This window comes from Sinohyriopsis cumingii, chromosome 4 (assembly GCF_028554795.1).
Source record: "Sinohyriopsis cumingii isolate HCF-2022 chromosome 4, ASM2855479v2, whole genome shotgun sequence".
Lineage (NCBI taxonomy): Eukaryota > Metazoa > Mollusca > Bivalvia > Unionida > Unionidae > Sinohyriopsis > Sinohyriopsis cumingii.
The window spans coordinates 115,541,272-115,559,134 of NC_142964.1; the positions used below are offsets into that span (position 1 = coordinate 115,541,272).

At 35.4% G+C, this 17,863-nt stretch overlaps 1 protein-coding gene across 2 annotated transcripts; it reads left to right on the plus strand.

Moving 5' to 3' along the window:
* Window positions 1–445: 445 nt before the first annotated feature.
* On the plus strand, window positions 446–16,295 carry LOC149801932 (armadillo repeat-containing protein 6-like). Of its 2 annotated transcripts, XM_089956314.1 has the most exons (5): window positions 446–558; window positions 3,944–4,592; window positions 10,878–11,023; window positions 12,392–12,661; window positions 15,325–16,295. In XM_089956314.1, the coding sequence occupies exons 2-5, from the start codon at window positions 4,049–4,051 to the stop codon at window positions 15,532–15,534; spliced, it is 1,170 nt and encodes a 389-aa protein (XP_089812440.1). In that variant the 5' UTR covers window positions 446–558; window positions 3,944–4,048; the 3' UTR covers window positions 15,535–16,295. The 2 variants fall into 2 exon arrangements, with proteins under 2 accessions (XP_089812440.1, XP_089812439.1); XM_089956313.1 differs by lacking the exon at window positions 446–558 and having other exon boundaries at window positions 3,817–4,592.
* Window positions 16,296–17,863: the final 1,568 nt, after the last annotated feature.

The window sequence follows — 17,863 nt, forward strand, 5'->3', positions numbered from 1 at the left end:
TAATCATGGTCCTTCTAGCATGTGCTGCAATTATCATGTGCTATATAACACCCTGTTGAGATAAGGTCAGAATGGTTTTGGTACATGTACCATTCTGTGGGCAAAATCAAAATGAATCATTTGGATTATGTCGTTTAATTGACATGTCAGTCTGTTCCATTAACATATATAACAGTACAGTTGTATTAAATTAATATAAAAAAATTGGGAATAAAAAACTAAAAAACAATGCACTCAGTCCTTTCTATTGTGAACTTGATCAGTTACTTTGTGTTCACAGCTGCCATTCAAAGCTCATGGCATAAGCAGGCCATTTGATATATTACCAATTCACAAAAAGTCTTTATTCCCTGTATCAAGGTCAGCATTTATTTATTATTAGCCTTATGTTTTTTCCACTGTTGCAGGGATATTGGTATTCTGTCTGTCTATGATCCCATCTAAGCCACAGCATGGAAATTCTTGAAGCTTTATAATTATGTTGCTTGTGGGATAACCAAATGCAAGTGAGGTATCATCCTTAGCCCTCACTTCTTGCATCCCAGGAAGGGGTCAAAGGTCAGATATACAAATATTATAACTATAATGACATATTTCCAATAATTTCTGACCAGACTTGATATATGTAGTTATTGCAGGAAGAAGCATTATATATGATGGATTTTGCATTATGATCCCTGGACCATTCTAATAATGTGGTGTGGGGGGTGAGTACCACATTTTCTGCATGTTTTTGGACATAAAAAAAATAAGTCCTTTTTTCTCTGTCTGAAAATGTATCAAAATAATGTTTTTGCCTGGTAGTTTTATCTGCTGACGTGTTTCTTTGTTCTACAGTTATAAAACAAAAAAGAGAGAGACTAATAGTGCTTTTGGAAAGTGGAAGAATGGTGTGCATATCAATGGAAATAGCCTCATCATAATTATATGGATGATTCAAATAGCCTTGACAAGTTATATGTATAATTCAAATAGCCTTGACAAGTTATATGTATAAGTCAAATAGCCTTGACAAGTTATAAGTATAATTCAAATAGCCTTAACAAGTTATATATACAATTCAAATAGCCTTGACAAGTTATATGGATGATTCAAATAGCCTTGACAAGTTATATGTATCATTCAAATAGCCTTGACAAGTTATATAGATGATTAAAATAGCCTTGACAAGTTATATGTATAATTCAAATAGCCTTGACAAGTTATATGTATAATTCAAATAGCCTTGACAAGTTATATGTATAATTCAAATAGCCTTGACAAGTTATATGTATAATTTAAATAGCCTTGTCAAGTTATAGTATGACTCAACTTATCCAAAATGGTGAGAACTGCTTTTCACTATTCATGAGCTAGCTGACACTGACACAGCCAGTAATGTGAAGATAGACCAGTTAAATCATGCAATCTTCTCACTTTGGAAAAAAAATTTTATTTAAATATTAAAACAGTATTTTACTAATCACTTGTACGATTACTCATATTATCCTTTTCTTAAAGTGAAAATATCCAGGAAGATGACCTGAGGGTAAATCTTTCTTTTCCCTCCTTATTTACATTTAGATCACTAATCACTTGTTTTTGATTTTTCTTCAGATGCTTTTCTGATCATATGATTACATTCAGTACCTGGCAGATCTGGTTCTTCCATGTTTTTCCTAGTCATAATACATTAGGACTACATCTAATACTTGGCATATCCAGTCATTCCATGCTTTCCCTGGTTATAATACATTAGGACTACATCTAATACCAGGCATATTCATTCATTCCATGCTTTTCCTGGTCATAATACAGTAGGACTACATCTAATACCTGGCATATTCAGTCACTGCATGCTTTTCCTGGTTTTAATACATTAGGAGTGCATCCAACATCTGACAGATCCAGTTTTTCCTTGCTAGTCCTTTCATGAGGTGGAACACAAAGCTCCAGACTGTTTTCTCTTCAGTCTCAGATCTAAAACTTGAAGCTTTTTCCCAGAATTGGAGCAGTTTCAAAGCATGCTAATTTCTCAACCTCTCTCATTCCCAGAGTCTTCTGAAAAGCAACAGACTTAGAATGCCATCTACTCATGATGGCTCCCCTTCAAGTGGGAAAATAACGGATCAGATATCTATTGAACTTGGCAGCAGAGATTCTTAGGAACATCCTGCCTTCTTCCCATTTGTTTCAACAACTGAGAATGCAGTTTTTTCCATGCGATCTTAGAGTTGTTGAAAATGTATACCTACCTCATATATACAGCAAGTCCTCAAAAGAAACAATTCTGAGAATGAGCAGCAATCATAGATGCTCCTGCAAGAAGTACCACCGCTTTGAACATTTATTATAGGAAATGGAGAGTTTTCTTTCTGGATATGATCCGAAACACATCTCTTCCTTAAAAGTCACAGGACAACAAATAGCATACATCTTCCTATGAACCTCCAAGGAAACAAAATTAGTTTCAGTTACAATTTATTGCTACCATTCCATGAAATGGATGATAAAGACCAAAACAAAGAGCTCTCCAAGAGCTCTTGTGAACTTTAGAACTGGTCTGGACCAAAGGCTTTGGCCCTTCATCTGAAATTTAATCTTCTTTGGGGTCCGAAATGATTGAATAAAACACCCATTAAACCACTGCCTTGAGTCTTCATTGTTAACCTCTAACACAAAACCTGCATCCTAGTCTTTGTAGCTACAGCAGGCAGAATCAGTCAGGGCCTTGTTGGTCAACCTGAACTATTCTGCAGTTCATTCTTGATGGTTCGGTTTCAATCTTGACTGCCCTTCATTGCCGAGAACAGGTTCTTGCTCACGTGGAATCAGTTCCTTACCTTGAAAATGCTGTTTTCTTGGACCCGTTGTCCCAGGGGCATCTATAGAATCCACTGAGAGATCTGAAATGGTACCCAAAGCAAGGATTGGACATTTGCCACCATCATTGGATTTGAACACCTCTGCTCCATAACAGACACTATGCAGGCAATGAGAAGGAGGTCAAAGTTGATACTTTCTAGCTTTTTCTTTTGATACCTTGCATCCTAAAGACCATGTGGGACATATGATTGCAGCACAAAGGGCTGCCTTCCCAGGATGTTTAACATCTTTCTGGTAATGTGGGTTACACAAGTTTCACTGGATCTATGATAGTGACAGTTCTTTAAACTGCATCCAAGCCTAAACCATGTGCTAACCACAATGTTTATCTCACTTGGCTTAAGACTGATTCATATATTTTTGAAGACCAATACAGTACCTTGGTCTCTTGCTCATTCTTCTAGCATATTATGATCAGGATGTGCATTTGAAGAAGAAACCAGATTTTATAGTACAAGGTGGTTGTTTCATAATAGTTACCCAATCATAATACAGGCACATGCTCACAAACCATCCTTGCATTTACATCCCTGGTTCATCATTTTCAGTAGTATCTGACAGTTGATGGGCTTTGGAGCCAGTCCAGGGCCTGCATGGCCTTGTAAAATCCTTGAATTCTTTGAAAATGTCTTAGAATTTAAAAAAAAGTGAGTTTTGATTTTCCAAGTGCTGTCATTTTTAAAATGAAACTAACTGAATTAGTTAAAAAAAACCTTTAAATTTTATCAATACTATAAAAACCATCCTGATCAAATGTAATTTAGAAAGAAAAGAGCCTCTTTTTTTTTTTTTTTTAAAGACGTAATGTGATCGAATTGAGTTGGTGAAATAGTACAGTATTGGTGATATGACTGGAAAATTGTTAAATCTACATTAAAAATCCAAATCACACACACACACACACACACACTCACAACACACACACTATTGGTAATTGGTAGGTATGGTAACAGCTTGTGTCCATTTGCATTGATGGCACTATAAATTGACTGACAGTGCCAAATGGCTGACCTAGCTCACACTTGACCAACATTATCATGAAAGAAACATATTTTACTCTAAAATTTTGTTTTCACAGGGTATTGACTTGAGTTTAATAGTATGTGACCCAGGCCTTTATGGAGGAGATGAAGGGACAGCCGTGCATCCTGTTGTTCGAGCCATTGAGAATCTAGCCAAAGCAATGGACAGTGGTCAGACTGATCAGGCAGAAGAATTTTTGCAAACAATCCAGGCTGAGTGTGATGTGGATCTGGCAAGGAGATGTTTAGCAGGAAAACATCATGCCTACCCTGTTTTAATAAAAGCTTTGCACAACTTCAAATCCAACACTTCTCATTTAAAAGGGACTCTATCAGCTCTGTGTTCATTATCAAATGGACAACCTGATGTCTTGGATAGTGATGGAGTCACATTGTTGATTCAGTTTCTGAATGAATGCAAGGATGAAGATGTAATAGAACTGACTGTGAGATTGATACGTCTGACATGTATTAAACATGAGCAGAATAGACAAAGCTATGTGAAAGCTGGTCTTGTTCAGGCATTAATTGAAACTTTAGATATTCACAAGAAATCAGCAAAAATTGTTAAAGAAGTTTCTTTTGCATTGAGAGTTTTGACATTTGATGATGATGTTAGAGTTCCATTTGGTCAGGCACACGAAAATGCCAAGATGATTGTATTGGAAGGACATGCCTTGAAAGCTTTACTGGAGATCTGTAAAGGTTTGTATATAATCTTGTAATATATCTGGCTTTGCTTCAAAATTTGGAAAATAATTTTATATGACTTTTGTACCAATTTTGGGGCTACTAAGAAATAAAGTCAGAAGTTCACTGGATATTTGTCAGTTTTGGCCACAGATATCCATGAACATGGTGAAATTGGTGTACAATACTATGAATTGGTCAAACTTGCTGTATTCAGTTTTTAAATAAATGAATTCATATTACATCATCATTGTAAGCTATGGGGGAAAGCTTAGAGCAATGGCTAGTCATAAAAGACTATTACAAAGGCAATAAATGTTAGCCTCACTGTCATCTTTATTGTCTCACTGGTCTTTTTGTTAAATTTTTTATAAAAGTAGCTGTAGCTTTTATTTGGGCCTTATTAAATGATACGTGCATGGAAGTCAGTCTTCAGAATGGCCCAGGTCATGAACAGAGCTGCTCAACGTACTTTAGCCAATACTGTCTTTGCAGCTGCAAGTTTACGATTGGCTGAACAAGATGCACTGCTTTCCACCTCCATCTTCCTTAAGGATCATCATAATGCCAAGATGTGATCTCTACCCTTATCCGCTAATCTACTTTTTAACAGCCAGATCCACAAAGTATGCAAACAAGACACAAAGGCAACGCTTTCTCCTGCCCCATAATTGCAACACTGATACAAGGCTGTTTTGTAAAACCAACAAAAGGAACCAAGGGACACGACTTGAACACAAACTTCTGTGAAGTTGTCCTACCATGGTTCCTCAGGTTGAAAACCATGGTTCTCATGAGCCAAAGTGGACAAAAGACAGAGAAGTAGCGATTGTTAACGTCAAAGTTTTTTAACATGACCGCCTCCATCTCTCCAGAAAATGACATCGTTTCCACTCCACACCATCCTTCCAAAGATCCCGGTAGGAATAAGGCTTCAATTCTTTGATGCTAAATGGGACAAGTTTTTGCCGTGATGATCATTGGACCTGACAATTGGTTTCCAAGAGACCCTGCATCACTTTCAGAATTCTTCCCCTTCTGTCCAGAGTTTCATTAGCTACAAACATTTCAACATACCCATTCAAAGCCACCACTTTTGCAGCAAGAAATAAAGAACCTTTTTCAGAAAAAGAAATAGAAATTGTTCAAAATATAAACCCCTGGGATTTTTTTCCAGACTTTTCTTGGTCCCAAAGGCAAACGGCACTCAGTGCCCTGTTATTGACTTGAGCACCCTCAATCAATTCATTTACACTCTTTGGTTCTTGATGGAAACACCATAGTGCATTTGGATTTCCGTTTTAAGAGGGAGACTTCACAATCAGCTCAGACTCATCTGGTGAACCGTGTTATGCCATATGTCTTACCATCTCTAAGGCAGCAATATAAAGTTACCTGGCTGACTCTCTGCAAAAACATCATGTGAGGTATATATTAGAACAGAATATTATAACCCTTATTACACTGCTTACAATCTGGGTTTCCTTGTCAACAAGGACAAATCTGACCTAGTACCATCTCAACCAATTTGTTCATCTAGGTATGGAATTCAACACACAGGTAAACAGTATGTCTCCCACATGAACAGGCATTGATAATAAGAACATTCCTTCGTCTTCTAGGCTTACTCAACACGGCAGTGGACCTCAGCACCTTGGGTCGCCTTTATATCCATCCATTACAAATGATTCCTTGATCCCAATAGAGGCCAAAGTTTGCCCACTGGACCAACCTCGCCCCATTTGCACAAATATGATGTACCATCTGCAAACTTGGAGTGACTTAACTTGGCTCACAGCTGGTATACTGCTAGTACAACCACAAGAGATCACAGTCTGTGGATGCAAGTACAAAAGGCTGGAGGGGGGAAGCACACCTACTACCATCTTTTCGGGAAGCCAGTGGAGTGTGGTTTCCACAGGACTGGCATCTTTATATCAATATCCTTGAGATGAAGGCCATTTTGAAAGCCATTCATTGATGGCAGGAACTTTTTATCGGAATGGGAGTCCTCAGTCTATCCAGCAACTCTGTGGTGGTGACTTACCTCAAATGGCTAGGCAGAATCAAGTTAACAGTCCTTTGCATACTGTTGTGGGACTTACTAAATTGGGGTCATCAACAACAAATCCACATCCAAGTTCATCCTATTCTGGATGTCTAAAAGTAAGATTCTTTGTCCCAGGACAGTCAGCTTATACAGACAGAATGGTCTCAACTCCAATATGCACCTGATGGAATCAACCATTTGTGAATGTGTTTTTGACAAGGTGGAATAGCAGGCTCCCATCCTTTGTCTCCCGAGTCAGGGATCCCAAAGCCTGGGCTGTTGAGGCACTATCTATGGATTGGACTGGCTTGTGTTGTGTTTAGGCTCTCATTAACAGTAAAATGAAAAAAGTGAAGACAACAAGCTTTGTAAAATTTAACAAATAATTTATTTCCCTAGAAAAACAAGGTAAAAATAGGAAAACAACTTAAAGTTTTAAGAATCAGATCCAAAAATAATCCAAGAGTAATCCACAAATTAAAAATTAGAAGTCCTAGCAATAAAATGTTCTAATGAATTTGAGTTCGAGTCCCAAAGAAAATCCAAAATGGAATGTGTTGATGTATACTGTAATCAGTATGGTACTGATGTGTCAACAGTTCTTTGTTGAACCAGAGAAAATAATATTCCAGTTTTGAATTCTAAATAAAATTTCTATAAATGTCTTTGTCCAAGAATTAATTCCGAGCACAAGTATTTTCAGGAAAAATACTCTCTTAGAATCCAAATAATTTGAAGAAAAATTAAAATTAAACTCCATCTGGTCACAACAGAAAAAACACCTTGACGTCTAAGTGTTTTAAAAGCCCAACTAAAATTATTTCTTAATACATCACTATTAAATCTGACCACTGCACAATTCCAGAATTTCGAAGTAGAGGCTATTCACATGTAAAAAGTCAAGTACACCCAGTACAGCCTCAATTCCATCCTAAAATTCCACACTAGGAATGAATGAAATTTTTTTTTTAAAGTTGTTTACTTCAACTATTACAAATTCTTAATTAAGGTCAGGAATTAGGTCAACATTAAGATACAAAGTTCTAATAGTATTCAAAAAACTGAACTGAATTTCTGGAAAATATCAAATCCAGTAAATAAAATTACAATAGCATGCAATGGGATAAAAAAAAATATTTAAAAAATTTGAAACTAACAAACAAATAATTTAATTAAATCAAATATACATAACACTCCCCCCCCCATAATGAAAAAGATTTCTTTTTACGATAGATTAATTATAGGTTTAAAAACATAAACATAACAAGAACAGTTATGACTTATACACAGTGTACATGAAATAATACATTTCTATTCATGGGAAAATGCATCTGCTATTAAATTATCTTTTCCCTTGATGTGCCTGATGTCAATATTATATTCCTGTAACAACAAACTCAACCTTAGTATTCTTTTATTTTTATTTTTTCATCTTGCCAATGAAAGTAATGAAAGTAAGGGGGTTGTGATCACACAATAATCTAAGAATGAACTGAACTAATGTAAACTTCAAAATGTTGTAATGCCATTGTCAAAGCCAAACATTCCTTCTCAATTGTTGAGTAATTTCTTTGGTGCCTATTTCATTTCTTAGAAAAATAGCACACTGCATAATCAACATCATTTTTGTCTTCTTGAATCAATACTGCTCCAACCCCAACATCACTTGCATCAACAAACAATTTAAATGATTGGTTGAAATTTGGAGCTGTAAGAGCTGGCACGCTTTTAATTTATGGCTTTTAACTTATCAAAAGCCTCCTGACATTTTTCAGTCATACTCAATAAATTTGTCAGGGGTTCACCAGTTATAGAAGAATTGGAACAAAATTTCCGATGGTATCCAGCTTTACCAAAAAATCGCATCAGTTGCTTTTTACTAACAGGCACAGGGAATTCAGAGAGAGCTTTGACCCTAGCATCTATAGGTTTAACTTGTCCATGTCCCACAATATGTCCTAGAAAAGTCACACTAGCATGGCAGAACTCACTTTTGGATAAATTAATTGTCAAACTTGCACCAGTGAGTCTGTCAAAGAATTTCCACATTGTTGCTAAATGTTCTTTCAAAGTGTCATAGTAGATGGTGACATCATGAATGTAAGCATCACAGTTATCTAGACATGGGGTGATCGTATTCATTAGACGTTGTAAACTACTTGGTGACCCTTTTTTTCCCAAATGGCATCACTTTATATTGATAAAGTCCATCTGGAGTCATGAATGCCAAAATTCCCTTAGCACTTTCGGTAAGTGAAATTTGCCAAATTCCTTTCATCAAGTCAAATTTGGTGATATGCTTGGCATTTCTGATCTTATCAATACAGTCCTCGATTTTTGGTAATGGAAACAAATCTGTTTTTGTCACACTGTTCACCTTCGTATAAACAGTGCACATATGGAAAGTATACATGCAGACATGATTTTTCTCTGTTTAATAATGGAATTCCACTTTTCTCCTGACTTGAATAAGATTTTTCTTGATATAGTCCATTTTTTATATCATCTTCGATCTGGTTTTCTAAAAATGGTCTGTCTGCTCCCATTCCTCAGTAACCCTTGTAAATAATTTGTTCCATATATTAATTAGCACATGACTCTTGTAAAGAGTATTCTGATTGGTCAAAGGTTATAATTCATCCAGTGAATCTTCGTGTAATGGAAACTGATGTTGTTCAGAGAGTAACCATGACACAAAAAGTTTACTTAAAGGTTTAAAAATCATATGGAAATGGGAATGGCTGGAGCGAAAAGTTGATGGAAATGTAGTTTGTCAGTTTATAATAAAATTGAACGCTAGAGGACTGGCATTTTGTGACCTCTGCAATAAAGATCTGAATTACGGTAATCATGGATGGAAGAGTACAGAAATATTGAAGCTCAGAAGGCATCTGGAAAAAGTGCAGTTAATTACTAAAAGAAGAAAGATTTCTTGTCACCAATGTAAGCACCAGCTTGAAAGGAAAAAGACTGTCATTGAGAAGGGAAAAAAAATGATTGCACATTGAGCCAAAAAAGTCAGTGGTGACAAAAAGGAAAGCAAAAGAAATCTTTGCCAAAGCTGCAAAAAAGTCTTGACTGGCTAATCAACAAGTTGTGTCCTTTGGAGAAAAAGATACGTGAATGTATGGGATTATTTGTATATAGTTGATGTACTAGGGTGTTTATTTTACAGATTTGTTATGAAAAGAGAGAAGTATAATATGTTTACAGCAAAAATTGAGAAATTATTGTGGCTTAATTACGATGTGAACACTGACATGCACATGAAATGACTTCATTATCAATAGTATTGGAGAACAAATTCATGTGACTATAAATATTGTGAAATTATTGAAGTTATGTTGAACATTTTATTAGCTTTTCAAATGATTATTTTGGTTTATTTTATATGATCGTAAGTTGCACCAGGAGCAGTTTTTTATGAGTGTAAAATGCGTTTTTGGCTTGGGGCCATCAGCCCACTGGACACCTGGTACGGGGCCACAGCCCCTTAAGACCTCATTGGAGGAGGACCCCCAAACCCCCCAATAATTTTTTCAGCTTTTTTTCATTGAAGATCAAAATCATGTCCATACATGGTGAACTCCAATCACTTTTACTGGTCTCTATGAAATCATTCTCCAGCAAATACTGAATTTCTATTTTCAAGTATTCCTGTTTGAAAGGGTTCATCCTGTATGGGTGTTGTTTCACAGGTTTGTTATTTACAATTTCCAATTCAAGGAAAATTTTGTTCTTGTAGGAACATCTGGAAATAAATGCTTATATTCAAATAATAACTGTTTAAGTTCATTTCTTTCTTGCTGTTGCAAATGTGAAAGTTTCTTGTCCAGATCATTCATAATTTCTGAATTCTAAAGATTTGTCACTCCAATATCAGTAGAATCTGATGATATTCCTTCACTTAAATCTTCATTTTTTTTGTTTAGCGTCCACTTCTCCCTGATGAGCTCTCACTTCTACCTGTTCTGTCCAAAAGGAGAAGTCATTTCTCCCTAAAATTCAAGTCTAGCTTGACTCATGCAATACAGGAAAGATATAATTGACTTGAAGTGAGAGAAATTACATGATCTTCCAGAAAATGTTTTTTCACAGGTTTTTAAATGTAGCATGTAAAATTATTTTAATGACATAATTTGCTGTTGTATCCCATGTAATTATTCTTATTTTAGGGCACATGTATTGTAGAGCTTTGTGCAGTAAATTCCACAGCATTCCTAACCATGTTTTGGTATAAAATATTTCAGAGTACACGGAAGATAAAGGTATACAAGGGGAGCTATTCTCCACACTGGGTAAACTGGTTGTAAGAGACGAGTTCTGCAAAGAAGTTATGGATCTTGGGGGCCTGGATCTCATCTTAACGTCATTCCAGCAAAACATAAAGGACAAGGTAGGTAAGAAGGGAGTGCTGCAAAGGAAAAAGAAGTTACAATAAAATAAGAGGATAGTTTTTGGAATTAAAATCAGACTTTATTTGTTTTTCATCACTAGCACAGCAAATTTGATTGATTAATTGATCATTTCAAGGTCACAGGTGTTCGTTCAGAATTGTATTAGTTTAGAATTGTATTTAATGTGGAGGAAACTGGCTTCTTTAGTGTAGAGACATGGAGACATTCAATACTATGCACAGAATTCACTATTTCTTGTGGTTATGTTTTTTTTTAATGGATTTTTTTGTGGCTGCTACAATGCTTAAGTTAAAGTCACATTGAACTTTGTTGTGGACACCAATGTTGTTTTTCACTAAACCATGAAATACGCTGTGGACACCAATGTCGTTTTTCACTAAACCATGAAATACACTGTGGATACCAATGTTGTTTTTCACTAAACCATGAAATACGCTGTGGACACCAATGTTGTTTTTCACTAAACCATGAAATACACTGTGGACACCAATGTTGTTTTTCACTAAACCATGAAATACGCTGTGGACACCAATGTTGTTTTTCACTAAACCATGAAATACACTGTGGACTCCAGTGTTGTTTTTCACTAAACCATGAAATATGCTGTGGACACCAATGTTGTTTTTCACTAAACCATGAAATACACTGTGGACACCAATGTTGTTTTTCACTAAACCATGAAATACACTGTGGAGACTAGTGTATTTTTCACTAAACCTTGAAATTGTTAGCCTGGAAAATAAATGTTTTATATAATAATATTGAGTAATATCTCTTACAGGACAAAGTTTTATATTTCATTTAAGTTTTAAGGTCTTAGGTTACTTGAGACATAGAATCATTAACACTTGTATTAACTATGAAAGGCACCCTGTATAGCATCATCTTTACACATTCTCTTTGTACTTCAGCAGTCCAGTATTCAGTACCTATATACAGTTTGCTCAGGAGTTAGAGATTGTCGAAACTCCCTCCAGGTTGTCATGTTATCAGGCCAGTTTTTGTATGTAAAATAAAATTATTTTGTACATTGTTGGAATGATGTCATGGAGAAACAAGTCATACACAGTTGGTTTTGTGCCACCTTTTGTCATAGAACTAGGAATGACTTTATGCATGGGCTCAAACTCCTTCTGCAGATGTACCAATCTTATCCCTTTAATAAAAATCTCTCCAAGCCATCACTTGAAAAGTTGAGAAATATTTTTAAACTATATAAAATTTAAACTTGTATACAAGTTGTATTATTCACTACATTGTATGAATCATGCATGTGCTGATTGATAAATGTTAATATTTTTATTATATTTTGAATGAAAATTATGAACTTTGTTGATGCCTTTCAGGGCATTGTGCGTCAAGCTCTGTTTGTACTGAAAGCACTTGCTGGGAATGACGATATCAAGGATGCTATAGTAAAAGCAGGAGGGATGGAGCTTATTTTGTTTGCCCTTGTGCAGCATCAATCTCATTCATCAATAGCAGAGATAGGATGTGCAGCAATAGCAATGCTGACCCTGAGAAAGCCAGATCACTGTGTAAGAGTTATGGAGAACTCTGGCCATGAGGTCATCCTGCAGGCAATGAAAATACACATAGATAAAGAAGGAGTTCTGGTAATTTTAGCTCGGTTAGTCATACACCAGAAGAGTTTATGGCATGGTCTTTCGTCCCTTTTCCATCCATTGTCTGATGTTCCTCTGTCATGTAGTACAAGTTTGCTATTGCTACTCCTTATAACATATGTGGAAGATTACCATGAAGCCTTGCATGCACATTCATCCCATGATCTGGTTGATTCTAAATCAAAATTGTGCTGCTCAGACAGACAATATGGCCACCACAGGAGCTAGATTAAAAATATCTTGTTATTGCTACTTCTCCCAAATGGATGGTGATATCTTCGGGATTTCACTAAAAGTCTTCTTGCGATGTTTAGTTAGTACTGAATGAAATGGTGCTGAACTAACATCCAATATGGCCACCACAGCAGCCATCTTGAAAATCTTGTTATTGTTACACCTCCTGAATGGAAAGTCATATGTCATGGAGTTTTCACCAGAAGACTTTTCTTATTTATTATTGGTCCTTAATAAAATTGGTGCCAATCAGATGTCTAATATGTCAACCACAGTGGCCATCTTGAAAATCCTGTTCGCACTACTCTTGAGTTGATGGTCATATCAATATGGGATTTTCACTAAACAACTTCTGATAATATTTAGTTGCTCCTAAATGAGAACAGTACTGATCTGACATCCAGTATGGTTACAGTTGCAGTCATTTTCAAAATTCTGTTATTACTACTTCTCCTGAATGGAAATCCATATTGTCACCAGAAGAGGTCTTATGTTGTCTGGTTGGTTCCAAATGAAAATGATACCAGTCTTATGTCTAATATAGCCACTAAAGTGGTCATCTTGAAAATGCTGTTGTTTCTACAGCTTCTGAATGGATAGTCATATGAGCATGGGGTTGGCACTAAAATACTTTGTATAATGTCAAGACTTCTTATTATGTCTGATTGGTCCTAAATGGTGCTGTCCAATTTGGCAGTCACAGTAACCATCCTAAATGTCTTATCATTGCCACTCCTCCTAAGCAGAAAGTCATATTGACATGTTTTCACAAGAAGACTTGTTATGATGTCTACTTGGTCTTAAATGAAAATGGTACCACTTGTGGCTGCCATTTTGATAATCTTATTATTGCTACTTCTTCAGAATTGATGGTTTCATCAACATGGTCATTATATTAAAAGACTTTTTATGATATCTAGTTGATCCTGAATTAAAATGGTGCTTCTCAGATATCCAGTTTGGCCACCACAATGGCCACCTTGAAAATTGTGTTTACATGCAAATGAATGAATGATCATATCAGCATGGGGTTTTCACTGAATTACTTTTTTATGGTGTCTAGTTGGTTGTAATTCAAATGGTGCCAATCTGACCTACAATATGGCCACATTGGTCATCTGAACAGTCTTAAAACCATTTCTCCTAGATGACTGGTCATATCGACATTCTGCTTTCACCAGAAGACTTATAATGTCTCGCTCATGTTAAAGGCACTCATCTAATACCCAATATGGCCACCATGTCAGCCATTTTGAAAATCTTGTTAGTGTTACTCCTCCAAAACAGATATATGAGAATGGCATTTTCACCTGAAGACTTCTTAGTGTCTTGTTAGTCATAAATTAAAATGGTACTGATCTGACAGCCAAATATGGCCACCATTCAGGCCATCTTGAAAATCTTGTTAGTGTTACTACTAGGAAAGTCATTTTCAGACGCGGTTTTCATCAGAAGAGTTCCTGAGGTGTCTTTTTGGTGGTAAATGAAAATGATGCAGATGGATCCTCAATATGGCTATCATGGTGACTGTCCTAAAAATATTTTCTCTACTTCTCCCAAACAGACATTATATCAACATGAGGTTTTCACCAACAGATTTCTTATGATTCAGAGTTGGTCCTAAACAAAAGTGGTGCCATTCATGTATCAAATATGACTGCCACTTCAATTGTCATGAAAATCTTGCTAATGCAACTTCATTCTGAATGGATGGTTATACTAACATGGAGTTTTGACCAAAAGACTTCTAATGATGTCTGCTTGGTTATAAATGAAAATGGTGCCAATCTGAAATCCAATATGGCCACTGCAGCAGCTAATATGAAACTCTTCTTATATATGAAGAATATGCGAAATGGTTTTCACACTTCGCAGGTAAATGGAAGAAATGGTCTTACTTTGAATATGTGGAAATTCTTTTCCCCCAGTAGAATGTCAGTCCCTTAGAGGGACCTTTTGTTGTTAAATATATTTTTAATATTTGAAATTTACTGTTGTATTGTGATGCATTTAACTGTTCATAAGGCCATATAGATATAAGAACATCCAACCTCAAGTCTTAAAAAAATAATGTACATGCTACATTATGTAAACAGGGATAATATGCCCAGCAAATAAAAATAAAAGAGCTAAGTTTAAGAAACCGAGTTCATATTGTTCATTTGTTGAAGTTCTATATTGTTATTTTGACAAAGGGATGTATTATCAGTTTATTTGTATTAGGGCACCTGCGCTAAGTGCGGTAGAGCTTATGCTACACCGCTGTTATAATATGTTAGGATTATTTTATACCTTGTATGTTTTTTAAAGCAAGTAAATGTGCAGAGAGTTTTGCTGTCTTCATAAGGAACCATGTCTTGCCTTATTACATATCAGTAGTCTTCAGAAAGAACGTACTAATATTGTTGTTTTTTCTTCAGAAACAAGGCTGCATGGCCCTGAGAAACATTGTTGCTAGAGCAACAGAATACTGTGCTCCTATCTTGGAATCAGGGGCTGAATCTGTCATCAACCAAGCACGAAAATACAAGTCATGTGACGATGAAGCTAAAGCAGCCCTTAGGGATCTTGGTTGTCATGTCGAGCTAAAAGAACTCTGGACGGGAGAAAAGGGCTCACTTGTTCAATGATTGTAGCTTGTTCTAGCAGTATCCATTTGTAACAGATATGTTGTTCTATGTGTTTGTATGATAATTGTTGGCTGTTTCATGGGTTAATATGCACTTCATGCACATAATACAAGTATTTCAAGGTTATTTTGATCTGCTCACGTCCTTGACTGTCTAGTTGTCACAGTTTAGCACAGACCATTAGACAAAAGATAAAAGTTTCTTGACTACCTTACATGCATATGTGAAAAAAACTCTGGTTGAATTTTCCTACTATTTAATTTATCAGATTTGTTTCAAGTCTTTGCCCCCTTGACCAAGGCAAATGAAATTTGGATGACATGTTTACATGCATGTATGTAAAGGACATTATGAGGTTTGTGTGACGTTAAAATAAATGTTGCAAGTTATATTAAAAAATTTCACTTTTTTGGATTTGAAAATTCAGTTAGAAAAAGTTCTTATGAACATAATTGCAGAAAAAAATGTTTTGTATAATGATAGATATGAAATCAGTAAATGCATTCACTTAGATATGTAAATGGCCTTATTGCAATGTAATGTCATTTAAATGATTTTTAAAATGAAACACTATGGATTCTTGGAGCAGAAATGTTGTTAATGTTGTTACGCTTAAGCAAGATAAGAGCAATTTGGTTTGCACTTTTTCTGCAAATGTAGATGATCTGATCATGTTTTCATGCCATTAAATGATTTATGTGACTCATTTTTCATTTCTTTCTGGAGTCTGGTACAATAACTGATTAAACATTTGTAAGCAATGTTGTGGTTTTTTATTCATTTTGTTGCAATACTCTGAAGATTTATTATTCTATTTGAGTGTTGTTTGTGACGTTCATACATACATAACATGTATCCATTCGGTCAGTGATTGTTTTTTTCTTTCTACTTGAGAGACTCATTCATCCTGAGAGAGGGTGGGGAACCAGGGCATATAGAACCCATATATACAGAAATGTCTTCTCATATTCTTCCTACATCGGTCGCCTTTAAACTGGTTGTAACTATTAAAGGGATTTCTTCAGGAAATATTAAACTGCAAGACACTCAAGCTTAGTGGCATGAGGGTGATGAGGAAGAGCTATATTTTTTTTCTCCGACTTTTTCCCCTTCACCATGACAATGGTAGAGACATGGAGTTTTCCGTGTGCATCCACATATACATAGGATGATCACACGTTCATTTTGTTTTGTGGTTAGGTAATTTAAGGCATGGTAGAAGGGTACATCTGTGTTCTGTGACAACAATTCTTGTCTTTTTTTAAAGCTCTACCATGTGGAATTCATTATGGAAATTTGTATTTCTATAAATACAATGTGGCATTCAGTATGGAAAATTCTAATTTTATTATACTATGTGGCATTCAGTATGGAAAATTCTAATTTTATTTTACAATGTGGCATTCATTATGGAAATTTGAAATTCTATAATACAATGTGGCATTCAGTATGGAAAATTCTAATTTTATTATACTATGTGGCATATCATCTAGAAAATGTTATCATGTGAAATTCTTATTTTACCATGTTGCATTTAGTGTGAAAAAGCATGATTTTATGATACCATGCACATCCACTATGGAAAATTGTAATTATATCATGGGGCAATCAGTGTGGAAAATTGTAGCTATATTATGTGGCATATAGTATGGAAAGTTGTATCTTGTTGCATCCAGTATAGAAAATTACATCATGTGGCAGTGTGGAAAATTATAATTACATCATGTGGCATAAAGTACAGAAAGTTGTATCATATGGCATTCAGTATGGAAAATCATAACTTTACTTTATAATATGTGGCATACAGTGTGCAAAATTGTTAATTATATCATGTGGCATATAGTAATGGAAAGTTGTATGATGTGGCATCCAGTGTGGAAAATTATAATTATGTGGCATCCAGTGTGAAAAATTATAATTATGTGGCATCCAGTACAATAAATTGTATTATACAATATATAGTATGGAAAGTTGCACACAGTGTGGAAAATTATCATGTGGCATCCAGTGTGGACAATTATAATATGTGGCATACAGTGTGGAACATTATCATGTGGGAATCAGTGTGGAAATTGTAATTATATCATGTGGCATATAGTATGGAAAGTTTTCATTATGTGGCATCCAGTGTGGAAAATTATAATTTTATTATATAATGTGGCATCAAGTGTGGAAAATTATATCATGTGGCTTCTAGTATGGAAATTTATATCATGTGGCATCAAATATAGAAAATTCTATCATGTGGCATCCAGTATGAAAAATTATATTATACTTTTCTCCAAAGCATATATTTTTTTCAATGTTATAAAGGAAAAAAAATCCAGTG